This window comes from Schistocerca serialis, chromosome 3 (assembly GCF_023864345.2).
Source record: "Schistocerca serialis cubense isolate TAMUIC-IGC-003099 chromosome 3, iqSchSeri2.2, whole genome shotgun sequence".
NCBI lineage: Eukaryota > Metazoa > Arthropoda > Insecta > Orthoptera > Acrididae > Schistocerca > Schistocerca serialis.
The window spans coordinates 895037726-895054669 of record NC_064640.1 but is presented as its reverse complement, the minus strand read 5'-3'; the positions used below and the strand labels follow the sequence as shown (position 1 = coordinate 895054669).

Sequence of the window (16944 nt, the reverse complement as noted above, 5' to 3'; positions counted from 1 at the left end):
TTTCAGCAACTGCACTAAGAAGTGAATTACTTGGGCATTTAATAAACCAAGACGAAATGAGAATAGGTTCAAGACTGGTAAACACTGTATGGAGTTTTCCAACACCTCTTCAGGCAGGCAAGGAATTGCAGTCTTTTAGGGATTATCAAACTATTATAGCAAATTTATCCAAGGGTTTGCAGGAATAGCATGACCTCTCACACACTACAACTGGCAAGGACATTACCAGCCTATCTGTGGGAACGGACCGACTGCAGCACGTAACCTAACACGGCCGTCGGGGCGGCTACCCCCACCACGACGCGCATGCTGCTGGTCCACCACAGCCTCCCAAGATATAATGGAGGGGAGTGACCGCGCATACAAATATCCCACACTCTGTGAATCTCGACACTTCACCAGAAGATGGGCAATATGACACTTCCCGTAACGTCATGAAAAATCAACACTACCATCCGGCTGGCAGCCCGAGAAACCTTCATCAATTGTAGATCATTTTACACATTACATGTGGATGGTTGCTATCCAGAACCGGCAAACTGCCACAGTAGAAACGTAGTGATGCGTAATTGGTTACTACAGTTTGGTATTCTGGAAACAAAATCACATATCAGGGCACCAAATTTATGTTAGCATTGCTGAAGAAGTTATGCCATTTGTTGCTTATTCACAAACTGAGATGATCTCTTTAAACTCACAGGCTAACAGAAGAACTGAATGTGTACATCAAATGAGAGGGAAAATTCTAAGCCACTATGCAAATAGCTATAGCAATGATTGGGATTCTTCGTTGGTGTATGTAGCAGCGGCATACAATTCTAAAATCCCTGAAAGTTTGTGGTGGGCTACATAAAGCACATGAAGAGATACCAGTTGTGCTAGAGTTTATTAATCCTCCAGACAGGAAAACCCTATCACTATGTTACCACCCTGTGACAGTCCAAGCTGGCACCGAATGTGCATGCCTACATGTGCTAGTCTGGTTCCCAGCATCAAGCAGCAATACCCAGCATCAAGCAGCATGTGTACTATACAATTCTCCCATACCAGGTCAGATGGGAGACTGTAAAAATTTGTTCAAGTCAGCAACTGTGATAGGCAACCTGCACAACAGCATACAGTTCTGTGTTGTGCTATGCAATTGAGCTGCGATTCACAGGGGTGCCTCTCACAGAGAGCAACCAAGAGTGCCCCTGAGAGCGACAACACCAAGAATCACTTGTGTGCTTTTGGCAAAATCAATATGTAGGTTGTTTTTTTTTTTTTTTTTTTTTTTTTTTTTTTTTTTTTTTTTTTTTTTTTGCAAGGGGGAGGGGGGAGGGGAGATCAGGTTTTTTTTATCTATGGTAATATACTGTCATCACAAACAAGTTTTACAGCTTCACAAACACCAGATCCTTACAATGACAATGGGTCCTCAGAACAAAAGGTATTGAGGAGTAGAAATATGATTTACCAATAGCCTTATTAAAAATTTCAGAGACATTAAACGTAGAGTAAGTAAAACTTTCAAGGCTACCAGTACTCTCAATATCTCTACAGCGAACAATAACCACGATAAGCCATCCACTACAATGACCAAATTTATCATGCTATTGCCACCAGCAAAAACACAAGGCCCATGAAGAACAGCATGGGAAGCAAGGCGGGAAAACCATGCGCTAATATTGCTATGTGAGCTTTGCAGTTGCCAGCAAGAGCAAGCCACCATATGCCCATTCTCGCACCACAACCCTATTTCTAAAAAGCAAGTCGCTTATACAATCCAACAGCAGTTATTGTGAATTGTTACAAGCAGGGATGACCTAAGGGTACAGAATGGTTGAAGCTGCAAGGTGGCAGCATATTGATAAACAGTACAATATGTGATAGTTCAAGACCAACTTTCTATCTTCTAGCTATCATAACAGGAACTACAATTTTAAACATAACATGTCCTCTATTACACTGGCCTGAGAAACCAGATATATTACCTCCCCCAAAATTTGAACTTCGTAAACAGTACCTTAGCACCCAACCTCCTTAACCATCTGGATGAGCTAATAGCTGCTTCAGCATGTGCAACAATAACACAGTAATTTATCATCACAAACTCAGGTAATAAGCATTTCAGCCTCAGGTACAGTCTGGATTCTGACTCTCATCTGTGCAGCCTGTATCCATTTATGGTAGAAAACTGCTCACCCTTCCAAACTCCCTGTACACCATGTGACAACTGAGTTGGTCGCCCTTACTAACAAGGGAACCTCCCCATCGCACCCCCCTCAGATTTAGTTATAAGTTGGCACAGTGGATAGGCCTTGAAAAACTGAACACAGATCAATTGCGAAAACAGGAAGAAGTTGTGTGGAACTGTGAAAAAATAAGCAAAATATACAAACTGAGTAGTTCAAGGGAAGATAGGCAACATTAAGGACAATAGGAACGCAGGAGCGCCGTGGTCTCGTGAGCAGCTGCGGAACAAAAGGTCCTAGGTTCAAATCTTCTATTGAGTGAAAAGTTTAATTTTTTATTTTCAGTTTATGTGACAAACTCTTATGTTTTCATCACTTTTTTGGGAGTGATTATCACATCCACAAGAAAACCTAAATCGGGCAAGGTAGAAGAATCTTTTTATCCATTCGCCAAGTGTACAAGTTAGGTGGGTCGACAATATATTCCTGTCATGTGACGCACATGCTGTCACCAGTATAGAATATATCAGATGTGTTTTCCTGTGGAGGAATCGGTTGACCTATGACCTTGCGACAAATGTTTTCTGTTCCCATTGGAGAGGCATGTCCTTTCGTCTACTAATCGCACGGTTTTGCGATGCAGTCACAAAACACAGACACTAAACTTATTACAGTGAACAGAGATGTCAATGAACGAATGGACAGATAATAACTATGCAAAAATAAAGAAAGTAAAATTTTCAGTCGAGGGAAGACTTGAACCAAGAACCTCTCGTTTTCCAGCTGCTCATGCTACCACGGGACCACGGCGCTCCTAATCTCTCATAGTCCATTATGGTGCTTATGTGGCCCATTGACTACTCAGTTTGTATATTTTGCTTATTTTTTCACAGTTCCACACAACTTCTTCCTGTTTTCTCACTTGATCTGTGTTCAGTTTATCAAGGCCTATCCACTGTGCCAACTTATAACTAAATGTGAGGGGGGTGCGATGGAGAGGTTCCCTTGTAAGAATTAGTCATTGGACACTGTGATTCAGGCTGCAGTAGCAAAAGAGAAACCTGAATAAAAATGTGCATAAATGTGAAAATGTAAAGATGTATTCTACATGATTTTCAAAAATTATCCCAGTCAAGGATCTGTTGGACTAAATCTTCAAAAGATGGAAGCCGAAATGTGCCATTGCCTTTCAAACCGGTGCCTGTAAACTGTGGCCAAGTGAGCAGAAAGCTGTCCCCAAATTTTTCAACTAGAACCTTAACACTCGCAATTCATGGGCAGGAAACAGTGGCGTTTTGTAGCACATGTGTTTCGGGATGGTTTTCTCATCTTATCACCAATACCGTGGACTTACAGGTCTGTGCCGTGTGTGTTCCCTATGTGCCTATGCTATTAGTGCCAGTTTTGTGTAGTGCCACATTGTGTAGCACCACATTCTGCAATTATCCTTAATCTATGAGCATGAGTGTAGTTTTAGCGCTGTGAGCATGTGTATAAGTATATTGTATTTACCGGGTTTTTCCTTCAAGATCTTGAACAGACGCCTGCCACAGAACTATGACAACATTTCATCAATAACAGTGTGCATCCCAAAAGAATAATATTTTGGTAGTAATTCATTCATTTTATCAAAAACTTCTCGTATTGCAGCAAACTTACCACGTTTTCTGCAATCGCTTTGCGACTCTCAGTCATCAAATCTTACTATTTTAGTAAGCTGCTGGAATCTGGTGCGGCTCATGGTAGCAGTATAAACAAATCTTCCTGAAGTGTAGGACCATAAATCTGTAACAGATGACTTACTGTTGTTTTCGTTCCCCATAATAAGTAGCCCTCCATATGCCATGAATTCAAGTCTGTGTGTCTTGGATATTTTCTGCCTCAATGCCTCTTCATTGGTATGCTTTATTATGATGGTGACAATTTCTGGAGACAAAAACTTTTCAAATGATTATCTTGTTGTTCTACTTTACTTACGTCCCCTATGCCTTCTCTTTCTGTCACTATGTTTTGTGCTACTCGTCTTCTAATGTGAGGAGGTTTCGAGCTATAAATTTTTCCAGTACTTGTAATATACTTGTCACTAACCTCGAAAGCTGTGTCATCATCAGTTTCAGATGCCCAGGTATCATCTTCAGCATCTGTAGGTACTCTATCACTGTCCACATCTTTGTGCACAAGACATTCCTCTTTAGGTTCACTCACAACATCTTCAGTTTCATCAAATTCAATTTGAGAATCTGTAGATTCTTCCAAAATCTGTGATATTTCTCTGTCAGTAAGTGACTGTCGATACATTTTCAATCAGAGTTGTATCTAACACTTGACTAAGTACCATTGAACAGGAAACAATACAGACAATACAGAACCAAAGGGAAAGAAATTATTGTTGAGACCATTGCTGCTGTCAACCAAGAGAAATATAATGTCCATTTGTTCTAAGGTCATGTAATGCTATTATTTGTGGAGTAAGATGACCATTGTGGGAAGTCACATCTACTACCAAGTGGGGGAGACTTTATGGCCACCTCTCTTAAATTTAAATTTTCTGATTAAGCTTAAACAAAAAACATAAAACAATTATAGAATCTGGAAGAACACTTCATAAACACAATAAATATTTTTACAAAACTTGAAAAAATAAAGTACCTGAGTAGATTTCAATATTTTCAAAAGGTGGCCATAAAGTACCCCCCCCCCCCCCCCCCTCTTGGTATTGCGAGGGTTTAGTCTCTGCCCTGGCACCAAAGCAAGTCTGGGTGCCTTTCGACTAGCCCCGCAGCCTGCTGCTGAGGCTGGAACATTGTCAACACAAACAGGATGAGGGCCAGACTGTCGCAGTGGTCAGCTGGATTACACCCTGTCCACATATGGCACTGTGTCACTGCCATGGTCTTTAGAGTAAAAAATGATGTACTACCACAACAGGGCAGGTCAAACGGCCATAAATATCACCCACTCAAGCTATGAAGTATCTGTAATCGTGTGCGGCCGGCTCTGAGAAGTACAACTCCCACCAGTCATTGACCCAATGTGGGTTATTCAATCTACTTCTTGATACTGCCTCCATGAGATGCTGACCTGTATGCTGGGCCTTGTCCTTTTGCTGCCAGAAGCTGAAATGGTGCCTTCCAGTTGGTAGCCATTTACTAGCTAACTTTAATGAACTTGTGGGCTCCTATCTGGGGGTCCATGGTTTGCAACCCACACTCAGCCACCACCTGCACCTGCTTGCTGCTGAACTGCCACCTACTCTGCGTGTACACAATCTGCTGCCGCAGGCTTGCATCCGTGGACTGCTCACACTGCATCCTTCATCGTGGGTCCTTGGTCAACAGTTGGCTTGAGTGCCTCCTGCACCAGCCCCACCACAAGCTGTTGACTGGTCACACATGTGTGTGAAACGGTGCTCCTGTCAAGGAGCTGACTTGGCTTCTACACTATGACATGCAAGTCTGGCCTGGCAGCTCTGTGCACTGGCTGCATCCTGCTGCAGTGTGCTGAGCTAAGAAAGCACCACCATCCAGGACCAGTCATAGCGCTGAACACTAACTGCAGCAAGACAAAGCCTTTGATTGCTGCACAAATTCTGATCAATAAACTTACTGCCTCTCTGAATCTGCAATGGCCAGCAACCCAGCTCTATATACCAGCTGCCCTGGAAACCATGCTGCAACGCTTTCCTGACCTGCAACGAGGTCAATGAACACAACTCATCTTGACACTGTTGCAACAGGTACTTAACCCAGCCCCCACCCCACAACACACACACACACACACACACACACACACACACACACACACACACAAACACACAAACACACAAGCTGAATATGTCTGTGCAAAATTTTTATGACAATGAAAAATTCTACTAATGTTACTCTCATCACTACTGTAGACATCTGAAGTGACACTGTCAATGCTGTTGTTTAGCAACATGATCGTTTCCAATAATGAACACTTATTTTATTTTTATTAATTTCATCCTGCCTCGCTTTTCCATGATGTACTGTGTGTGTCTGACTACTTTCTTCCAGTCATCAGGGGTGACTTTCCTAACAGCTTCAATGCAGAGGGCCTCGACTGCAGACCGCATTTTTTAATTGCTGGAAATGTAATCTTTAATATGTGTCTGTATAAATTCTATTGGGTTGAAATGGCTATGACAACATGGCAGACTAGTTACTGTACGGCCAGTATGTTTATGCCAGCTTGTCGATTTAGCATATGGGGATCTGTGTTTTATGGCAGGATATCAGAGCCTTTTATATTTTAACACTTATTTCAAGTGTTGATGACACAAAGGCTAGTCGACTCCTACTTTGGCTCTGGCATGGTAGGCATCTTGTCCATAACAACACAATGGATGGGAGCATTATCAAAAACAAATGTTGATGGTGCAGCCACATAACACACAAACCCTTTCTCTCAACTGACCTCATACGGCAATCTCCTAGCCAAGAGAGTGACATTCAACACTTCCCCCCAACAACATTTGATGAGACAGTCAGTAAAATTCTTCTGGGTTTGAGACCTCATTGTCAACTATAAAATTCCAACATTTCAGCAACTGTCGCAAGGCGCCTTTCTGAGAGTGTACTTACATTTAACATTTGATGAATTCGCTTCCGAGATTTTTCAGCATCTCACAGCAGTGTAACAACAGATAACAACTGTTAGACAAGGGAAACAAAATCTCAGTGCACTACGAACAATCCCACAAGATAGCAAACTGCCTGCCACTACCACATAATACAAGCACGAAGTGTTATAATGGTGGGGGTTGAAAATCTGGCAACTGAAAGTGGTTGCTGTAGCTACAGGGACAGCTCATGGGACAGGTTGAATGCAGGTCATGCCTTCCTCGTGGGCCTCTCCCCATTACCACCTTAATAGCTACGAAAGTAATTCTGAACTATACACAGCTACAAATATTTTGACATGTCCTAACACTCTACCACATATAAAAGAACACTATTCCAAAGAATACCTCTAGTACACAATTGCTGCAGATCACTGTCTCAAACAATCAGGGACAAATGATAACATACACTCTTCTAACATATGGGTGCATTCCTCCACATCCATCCTTGATGAAATTTAGGCAGTCAATCCCAAACAGAAAAGCTTATCCTTCAACTTTGCACTATGGCCACATAGCAATTTGGAGGAAAGTGAGTGTTATTAGGTCCTCAGAGATGGTCTGTCATTCTCACATGAACATGAAATAACATACCTGAACATGCGATACAGCAGGCCCAGATGAGTATAAAAATATGAAACATTTCTGTCAAACCATACTACAATGTCCTAAAAGTCTTTACCAGCTGGAAGGAACTGGAGGTCAAACACTATGTGAGATTCTTGCTGAAGAGATGTAATGGCTAGTTTAATTCCAGGCTTTGGGTGATGGAAACCAGCAACATGAAAGTGTCAGAGGCCAGTTACTCCACTCACTGCCAGATGGAAGTTTCTGCCCATTTCTGTAGTTGACACGATTGGATTCTCAATGATAGTATCTAAAATGACTTAATCTTGGCCCCTGGCAGTTACTTTGAGATTTTTTGTTTTTTGGCAAGCGTAAAGACTATACTATTAATATTCTATACTATTAATTCATAGACAACATACACACGCACACACACACTCTACTAACACAACTCACACATGACCACTGTTTCTAGCATCTGGAGCCAGTCGCCAGAGACTGTGGTCGCGTGTGTGTGTGTGTGTGTGTGTGTGTGTGTGTGTGTGTGTGTGTTTATTTTTGACAAAGGCCTTCTTGGTTGAAAGTTAACTTTCTGTCAGTCTTTTCGTTGTGCCTTTCTGCGACTCGGCATCTCTGCTATATTGTGAGCAGCAACTATCCTTTTCATTATACTGTTACATTCTTTATATCGACAGTAGGTCAGTGGTCACAATGTTCTGGCTGATCAGGGTATCTTATCCATAGGTACATACCTGGACATTCACATCTACCATAATGATAACAACTGGCATAACTATTCTTAGACATAACAACATTATTAAAAGCCCAGGTAAATACAATATGACATATTTAGCAGGTCAAGAGGGGGTGCAGGGGTGTTTGGACCTAACGACTGTCATTCATAAGGTGTGTGTGTGTGTGTGTGTGTGTGTGTGTGTGTGTGTGTGTGTGTGCGTGTGGACAGGGGACCAGTGGGAGACAGGTGGAATGGTGACAGTATGACTATAACCACAGGCAACCTGGCCTTAACGTAAAAAGGAAAGGGTCAGATAGGATTTAATATCAATTTCATGGTACAGCACAGAAAATCTAAAAGTGGATAGCTGATCATTCGCTCTGTTATCCTCCCAAATAGGAGTCCAGTGTCTTAATCAATGTGCCCCTTTGCTTGGTGAGGCTATATTATACTGTCTACTACATTGTGCCACAGATCCCCCCCCCCCCAGCAGAAATTTAGGATGCCACTAAAATCACACTCTACAACTATATAATTAGCTGCAAGATAAGATTTTCTGTATATCGAGGCATTGTGGCTGTCATAAATAGCTATCTGACAGATTCATGCATCGCACAAGTTCCGTATGTCTACTCGTACTAAAATCGAAGAGTTATAAAATTAAACAGAGAGATATTTGATAAGAAATTAAAGAAAAGACTACTCTGTACCGTTTGATACAAAACAGTGATCATGAAAATTGGTATCCTATTATTTTTGCTGATTGGGTTTCCTCTACTACCCATAATGCTCCAAGCAAATCCGTGAAGAAAAAGTGTCACAGGTGTTTGTTAAGAAATGCTGATCAGTTGATCTATCACACTACTATAAACAGATAGGTTTCAAGAAAAAAATTAGACATGCATACCTGAGAACTTAATCTGTTGACTTAAAGAAAGCAAAATATCAAAGTGATTTCAACTGTGTTTATACCCCTGAAGATAACAGTGCAGGTATTAAAAGTAATCCTAGCAGGAGAAAGCTCATTAATGAAGTACACACACTTTGGAAGCTGTCCTGTCCAAAATTTCTTGATAGCTTACCATTAAGCCGCATTTTCAAAATCCCAAGCTTAGTCAGAGGTCCACTGACAACTTTGCCAATAGGCACAATGCTAAGTAAAGCTTGGAAAATTATAAGCATTATTATTCCAACAGCCACTTGAGGAATCAGTACAAGCTGCATTTGAAACAATACTTCAAATTTTGTTGGGTCCGGTACCTGATAGACAATGAAAAGAGCAAGTTAATGAATTTATATACAATTACAAAGACATTGCTCAAATTGCAACAAGGTAATCCCTTTGCAAGTGCTCCCTGCTAAACCCCTAAAATATTTACAAAGTATTATATAATGTAAAAGACTTATTATGTGCACATCACATCTGGATTTTTCAACTATTTTAGTTACTAATTCATAAAAATCAGTATATAAATCTTGCACCTTATACATCAGACACATGTTTACAATTGATACTACTGTTTTCAAAATGTAACACAGAAAAGGAAATAATCACATGAAAAACTAAAAAAAGTTATGAGGGTAAGCTTAGAATATAAAAATAGAACTGAAGAGTGAAAAACCAAGAAAGCTTCATCAAGTAATAGTATAAAGGTACTGGGAGACTGACACACTGACCAACATTATGCATGCCTGGATAGCTCAGCTGATATAAGAACAACCAAAGAAAGGCAAGGGATCAGGTTTGAGTCAGTCAGGTCCACTGTCTTAATCTGACAGGAATTCCAAACATGAGAAAGCTTATTTATTTACATCAATGTTCATTAGAAAAATGTGATTTCAAATCCAGTATTATTTCCTTTACACAGTGATTAAGAGATGTACTTTCTTGACAATGATGTACTTTTCCTATCGTCTGATTTTCTTAAACAGTATGACTCTTGGCGTGTCTGCTTCAAGAATAGCATAGCACAAGAAATCCACAACCATGCTGTTCAGTGTAGCAGATACACAGTTTGTTAATCTGGCATTTGGAAAATACTACAAAAAGTGCTATTATTTGTTTACTGAAATTTTCAACCAATCAAAACTTCCACAGGGGAGTATTACTGAAATCCGTGTAACTATAAAGTACACAGCTGGCCATGAAACTTTCTACAGGTGTGTACAAGCACTTGAAACTTGTGTTGAACAAGCACAGTCAACACATGTAGTTGCAAACTGAAATAAACTGGAAATGATTTGTAGTTTGAGTCTGAAGTAAGGTCTCTCCAAATCAAAGGGTCTGTCACGAGGAAAAGCTTGAACACCACTCCTCATGCTATTATGCAGCAGCAATACCTTAATTATCTGAGCTTGTAGAGTCATTCTTCGAGTAAACTGCAAGCAGTGTAAGCAGAGAGTACATTAAAAAAGCCCCAATAACACATCATGCAGATATCAAGTCACAAGACAACAAAAGTTCAAGTCTATCAGTGGCAATAAACAAGATGTCCCAACTACACATGAAGAAGAGATGACTGGCACACAGTACTCGTTGTGTGTTAAGTAATATCCACTATGTTAATCCAGTAGTGAAATAAAGTTATAGATCACTAAATGTCTGCCAGACAGAGTTGGTCATCTTGGTTTTTGGAATCATCTGTAAGCTTGGAGCTGCTGTGTCACACTTATAGTCCAGTGAAACTGTCAGAAAAAAAGCCTGTACCTTGCAAAAGGTGGGGTAGAAGATTTTTTTTTAACTCTTTCATATTGTTGGAAAGGTTAGAAAACCAAGTTTTGCCAACAACATTTCTCTTGGGAAAACTTTCTGCAGTCAAAAAACTTCGAAAATTTTGGACTTTTTTCAGTTCTTTCAAAATATCTCAGTTTCATTTGCTCCTATTGCTATGAAGTCTATTTTCTTTTTTAAAGAGCACAAAATTCTCTACAAATTTGATTTTTTTTCTCTACAAATTTGATTCCCCTCCCCCCTCCCAGTATCTAACACGCTACAGCACGTCAAAAAATACCAATTTTTCAAATTTCGAGCAAAGTGGCAAATTACCTAATTTTTGAACACTGTTATTTCAGTTTCTATTTGTGTAGTATAAACATATTACTCATCATGTTATTCATTCGAATTTACCATCTCACTCTGCTGCAGGGCCAGGACAAACAGCATCATATTCAGTAGCTACGAACACATTCACGTCGGATTGCGTGAAGTTTATTTGTGTAACAATATGTAATACGACTGTATGCAGGTGCCGTACATTTTCTACACTTGATTGACGTTAATGATCAGTTATAAGAAAAAGTATTTAGGAATTGTTCTTTAGCGGACAAAAGCGCATTTCTTCTTTGGCGGGCGGAAGGCGATTATCTGTGGTGATTGTTCACAGTGCCCTGACAGCTATTAGCACACAACAATAAGGGTCCTACAGTTTGGAGTCGCTTCCATTCAGTTGTGGTGCTGAAAATGAGTACGACTGACATGAATTTGTGATTCATTTGCGAAAAAATGAATACTGCCTCAGGCATGGATGTGTGTGATGTCATTAGGTTAGTTAGGTTTAAGTAGCTCTAAGTTCTAGGGGACTGATGACCTCAGAAGTTAAGTCCCATAGTGCTCAGAGCCATTTGAACCATTTTTTGCGAAAAAACTGTGGTGAGTGGTGGACGCAATGTGAAAAAGAAAGGACTGAGCACACTTATCGATTGTAGTGCTAAACACAGGGAGTCTACTCACACCCGTTTTTTGAAAACGCTCAGTAAGTGATGGTGCATGAAGCATGCTACAAGAAGTACATTAATGAGAGAATGATAGCAGCTAGCCTTCAACATCCTCAGGAACCAACAGGCGTGCTACATTGGTCGCAGGAAAAAGGTCAGTTCAATTTCAAAGAGAAATGCTTCTTATGTGCAAAAGGGAATTTTGGTAACTTTTTAACCAAGCAGTTAAGATTGCCATATGCCAAACGAAATTTTGTTTACAAAGTAATGAAATTGGAAGTGCAATCGACAGTATTAGAACAGGCTAAACGACATGCTGATTAATTTGGTCAACAAGTGATAGAGCGGATTCAAAATGTAAATGATTTGGTTGCTGCAGATGGGTGGTACCACAGATTTTGCTACAAAAAGTTCTTTCACCGTGTTTCAGCTACTGGACAGAAACGAGGTTACAGACCTGCAACACAAGTAGATGAAGGCATCGAGGCTATATCTGCCTACCTGGAAACCAATACGAAAGAATATCAGTTTTCTATGGACGATCTGTTAGAGCAAATACCCACATCACCTTGTCCTGATATTCGAACTGTCAAGTCTCGCCTTTTCCAGAAATATGGTGACGATGTGGTGGTAGCTGAAACAGCTTCAAAGCCAGCAGTCGTATGTTTCAAGAATGTTGGGCACCAACTACTCAGTGAAAATTGGTACACCAAAAGAAATTCAGATCCTCAGCAAGAAAGACTACGAATCGTCAAAGCAGCTGCAAATATCATATTAGATTATATAAGATCAGTAGTGTACGATGTAAAACAGTACCCTCCCTCTGATAATTTTTTATGAGATGTAGAGTCTGTCATACCAGAATCTGTAAGATTGCTCTTTGAAACTATAATTTTGAAACACAAGCGGTCTCCCAGAAAATGGGGGAAAATATGTGTTTCTCTTGCTCATGCACTCATAAGTGCTGCGAGGCCATGTTCATTTATTTCATCATTTTTGACTGCTATTAGTGCATACTTGTACCAGAAGTTTGGCTCAAAACATCTCATCCAGGTTTTGTCTTCCCTTGGCTTTGCAGCATTTTATACGGAAGCTGCCCTATTGGAAGTGTCTTCAATCCTTCAGCTTGACAACGAAGGGACGCATTTTGCCAATTTGTGTTTGATAATGCCGATTTCAATGTAAACACCCTAGATGGAACTGGTACTCTTCATGCAATAGGAGGTATAATGTGTGTTACTCCTCATGATGCATTGCTTCCTCAGAAAAATATTAAAAAGTTGAATCACCATCCCTCAGCTCAACTTGTTAGTGAAGCCAGAAAAAATGACATACAGACATTCCACAGAACACAAGTTGGAGGGCTGAAGGCTATAAAAATTGAAGATTTGGACATAATTGCTCCTGCAAAAGGTGAGATGGTAATCTCAACAGCGGAAATTACGTGGTTATATTGTAAATGGTCTCAGAATGCAGTTGTTTCAGGATGGAATGGTTACATGCAACGCTCGACGGCAGGCAAAGAATATGAACGTTCTAAAATAAAGTGTCTTCCATTTCTTAATTCATCACCAAGCCATTATGACGCCATATATACTGCTCTGATGACAGCTAGAGATGCATGTAAAAGACATAATCAGACTACATGCTTTGTCACATTTGAGCAGCCGCTGTATTGGAAGGAAAGGGATATTGTGGAGATTGACCTTCCTGAATTACATAATGTGGAGGTCCAACTTGGAGGTTTCCATTTCCTTATGTCGTTCATGGGATGTATCGGTATGATCATGGGTGGAAGTGGATTGAAGGACTTATTTGGTGTAATATTCACTGAAAACAGCGTTGAATAGATTTTGTCAGGACATGCATATTCCACGGCTGTGCGAGCACATTTATTGTGTCACCTTGCTTTGGTCTGTCAAGTGTGGGATCACATTGAGCTAACAGAAGATGAACGTGGGATATTGAATGACTTGTCTTCTCCTTGTGGTGAGTCAGAACTGTCAGTTGGCCAGGATACCAGTGTTCTCGGGGAACAAGTCATAAAAAATTTTGTAACTGCCCTGAAAATGATTGAAAGTAAGAGACCCACAGCAAAATTATGGGTTCAGTACTAAAAGATGGTCACTCTCATGAAACAATTTATTGAAGCGGATCGATCAAGCAATTGGAAACTTCATCTTGAAAGCATGCGAAAAATGCTCCCCTACTTCCATTCAGCTGGACATTTTATGTATGCTAAAAGTGGCCACCTCTACTTACAGGATATGTTGAGACTCGAGGAAAAAATGGATTTATCAGAATATGAGAAGTTCACACCGAAAGGACATTTTACAATCCGGCGATCAGAAAAGTATTGGACAGGGGTTGCTTCTGACATGACTATAGAACAAACATTGATGAGAACCATGAAGAGTTCTGGAGGACTTACTTCTGGCCGAGGAATTACGGATAGTGTATTAACCAGATGGACATTGGGTATGATTCACATGCAGAACATTTGTGAAGAAATTGAGTCGTATTGCGAAGTGAGCGCAGTAACATCAGACCAGCATGTAGATGCAAGAAGTTGTCGCATCGAACAAGATGGCATAGACTTGCGTAAGCTGCGTGATTGGTTTTCAGTGCACCCTCCCTTTCCTGAAAGTGATTTTATAACGTCCATCAGCAGTGGTGTTGTCGGAACGGAGGATGTTAATTGTCATATGTGTCACAAAGAGGGGGGAAAAAAGCATGAAAAGAATAGTTGGTGACAATTTCCACGATGTAAAGTTCCGTAGAAAAGATAAAAGTTGTGACTCTCCTTTCTGCATTCAATTCTGTAAAAGCTGGGAGCACTAAAATTACTCCTGTTGATCCTTTAACTCTTTTCCAAAGGATGTGTTTAATGAAACAAAGTGAAGAAGAGTTAAAAGCCTTTCTGAAATATGAACTTGCTCCTTACCCAATGTCCCTATTCTCAGAAAAAGGCATGCGAAAAGGAACAAAATCTTCATTCTACAATGCCTTCGTTCCAGTGGAAGATGTGAAGTTAGGTGGACCGGGTAAATTTTTTGTCATTGATGGAGAGTACCTTATCTACAAAGTAACTTAGACTCGAAATGTTTGCTTCAAGTCAATAGCCCAAAGCTATGTTTCTTACCTGCAATGTCATTTTGGATCTCAATTTGCTATTGTATTTGATGGGTATCCATGTGAGGGAGACAAATGTAGCACAAAGAGTGCTGAGAGAATTCGTAGGTCCAAAAAACATTCTTCGATTGACGTTGTGGTTGAATAAGAGATGGTGAACCAAGTCCCTCAGGACAAGTTCTTGTACAATGAATGACGCAAGATTCGTTTGATCACACTTCTTAAAAAGGAATTTCTGGAGTGTAGCATTGAAGTGCACCAGGCGCAAGAAGATGCTGATGTTATGATTGTAACATCTGCCATTTCAAGAACCAAAGATTTTGGAAGTGTTGTCATTGTAGGAGATGATGTTGACCTGCTTGTGCTCATGACCGGTTTGGGGCAAGGCACTGAAAACTCATTTTTCTTAAAGCCAGGAAGGGGAAATGCAGAAGACAAGTGGTTTTCCACTGCATCTTACAAGTTTGACAGTGAATATATTCTGTTCACTCACACTTTTAGCGGATGTGATACAACATCCGCTTTTTTGGTCAAGGAAACATTAAGTGCTGCAATATTGTTGCGAAAAATGAACACCCAACCTCAGCGCTTTGCACGTTCAATAAACCACATGCTACCCGTGAAGAAATAATAACAGCAGGAGAACAGATTACTATCGCATTTTATAGTGGAGGTGTCAGCAGTTCCCACACACTAGACCATTTGCGGTACCAGCTATTCGCCAAGTCTGCCACAAAAAGCAAACTGAATCTTGCACGGTTGCCACCTACACAAGATGCTGCACAACATCATTCATTGCGGACTTACCAACAACTCCAAAGTTGGATGGGAAACTGGAAACCTCCTGAGAAATGGGGCTGGAATCACAGTGTTCACAGTCCAATGTCCGTTATAATGAGCCAAGATATAGCACCTGAAGCACTTCTTCACATTGTTTCATGCTCATGCAAGCTGAACTGTGGCAGAGCGTGTGCCTGCAGAAAAGCGGGTTTGAAATGTTCTTCAATTTGCAATAAATGTATTGGGGTCAACTGCGAAAACGTGCCAAAATTTTTATATGAAGACAGTGAAGATGATGTTATGGAGGATGTCGAGGAAACCGCTGATGAAATCAACAAACTTGCTGAGGCTGACTCGCTGTTTAAAGAAGAGGTCAATCTGGGATCAACTCTATGTACAGACCCTGAATCTGTAACTCAAGGAATTTCTGGTGAAACTGAGGAACCTGGCCCATCAAAACGTTGAAGTGATGCTCATATCTGTCTCAAGTGCGCTAAAGTGCGATATTACAAGTATTACATACCCAGAACTGTCAACATTTTTTAGTAACTGACAATTCATTTTAATTGTAATAAAGCTACTTATTTTTAATGTCAACTGTGTGGCTTTTATACACAAGAATAATTACCTACCTAATTAGGTTGGCTATTGCAGCTAATAATAGTTCAGTATCCTGAGACAATTTATTTTCTTTGTGTGTGTGTGTGTGTGTGTGTGTGTGTGTGTGTGTGTGTGTGTGTGTGTGTGTCTTAATGATGTATTTTTATATTTATAGTTTTACAAATACCAGGGCCGAGGTGGCCCATAGTGAACTTCAGGCAGTGATGTAAGAATGACAATAGATGGGTGCTCGGCAATCCTCATGTTGCATACAGAGAAATTGAATACCTGAAAGTGAGGTGGTAAATTCCAACATATAACATGATGTATAATGTATTTATACTACACAAACAGAAACTGAAAAAAGTGTTCAAAAATAAGCTATCTTGCCACCATGCTCAAAATTTGAATAATTGGTATTTTTTGAGGCACTGTAGCGCCTTAGATATTGGGAGTAGAAACAAAATGGCAAGAATCAAATTTGTAGAGAATTTTGTGCTCTTTAAAAAAGGAAATAGACGTTAAAGCAATAGGAGCAAAAATACTGAGGTATTATGAAAAAACTGAAAAAAGTCCGAAATTTTCCAAGTTTTTTGACT

General features: G+C 40.2%; 1 protein-coding gene across 1 annotated transcript in view; it reads right to left on the bottom strand.

Annotated features, from left to right (window-relative positions):
- The window catches only part of LOC126471301 (uncharacterized), a 196945-nt gene that overhangs the window by 15070 nt on the left and 164931 nt on the right, over positions 1–16944 (bottom strand). Inside the window, exon 13 of the mRNA XM_050099421.1 lies at positions 9202–9379. Coding sequence (XP_049955378.1) covers positions 9202–9379 — 178 coding nt within the window. The remainder of the gene's footprint in view (positions 1–9201; positions 9380–16944) is intronic.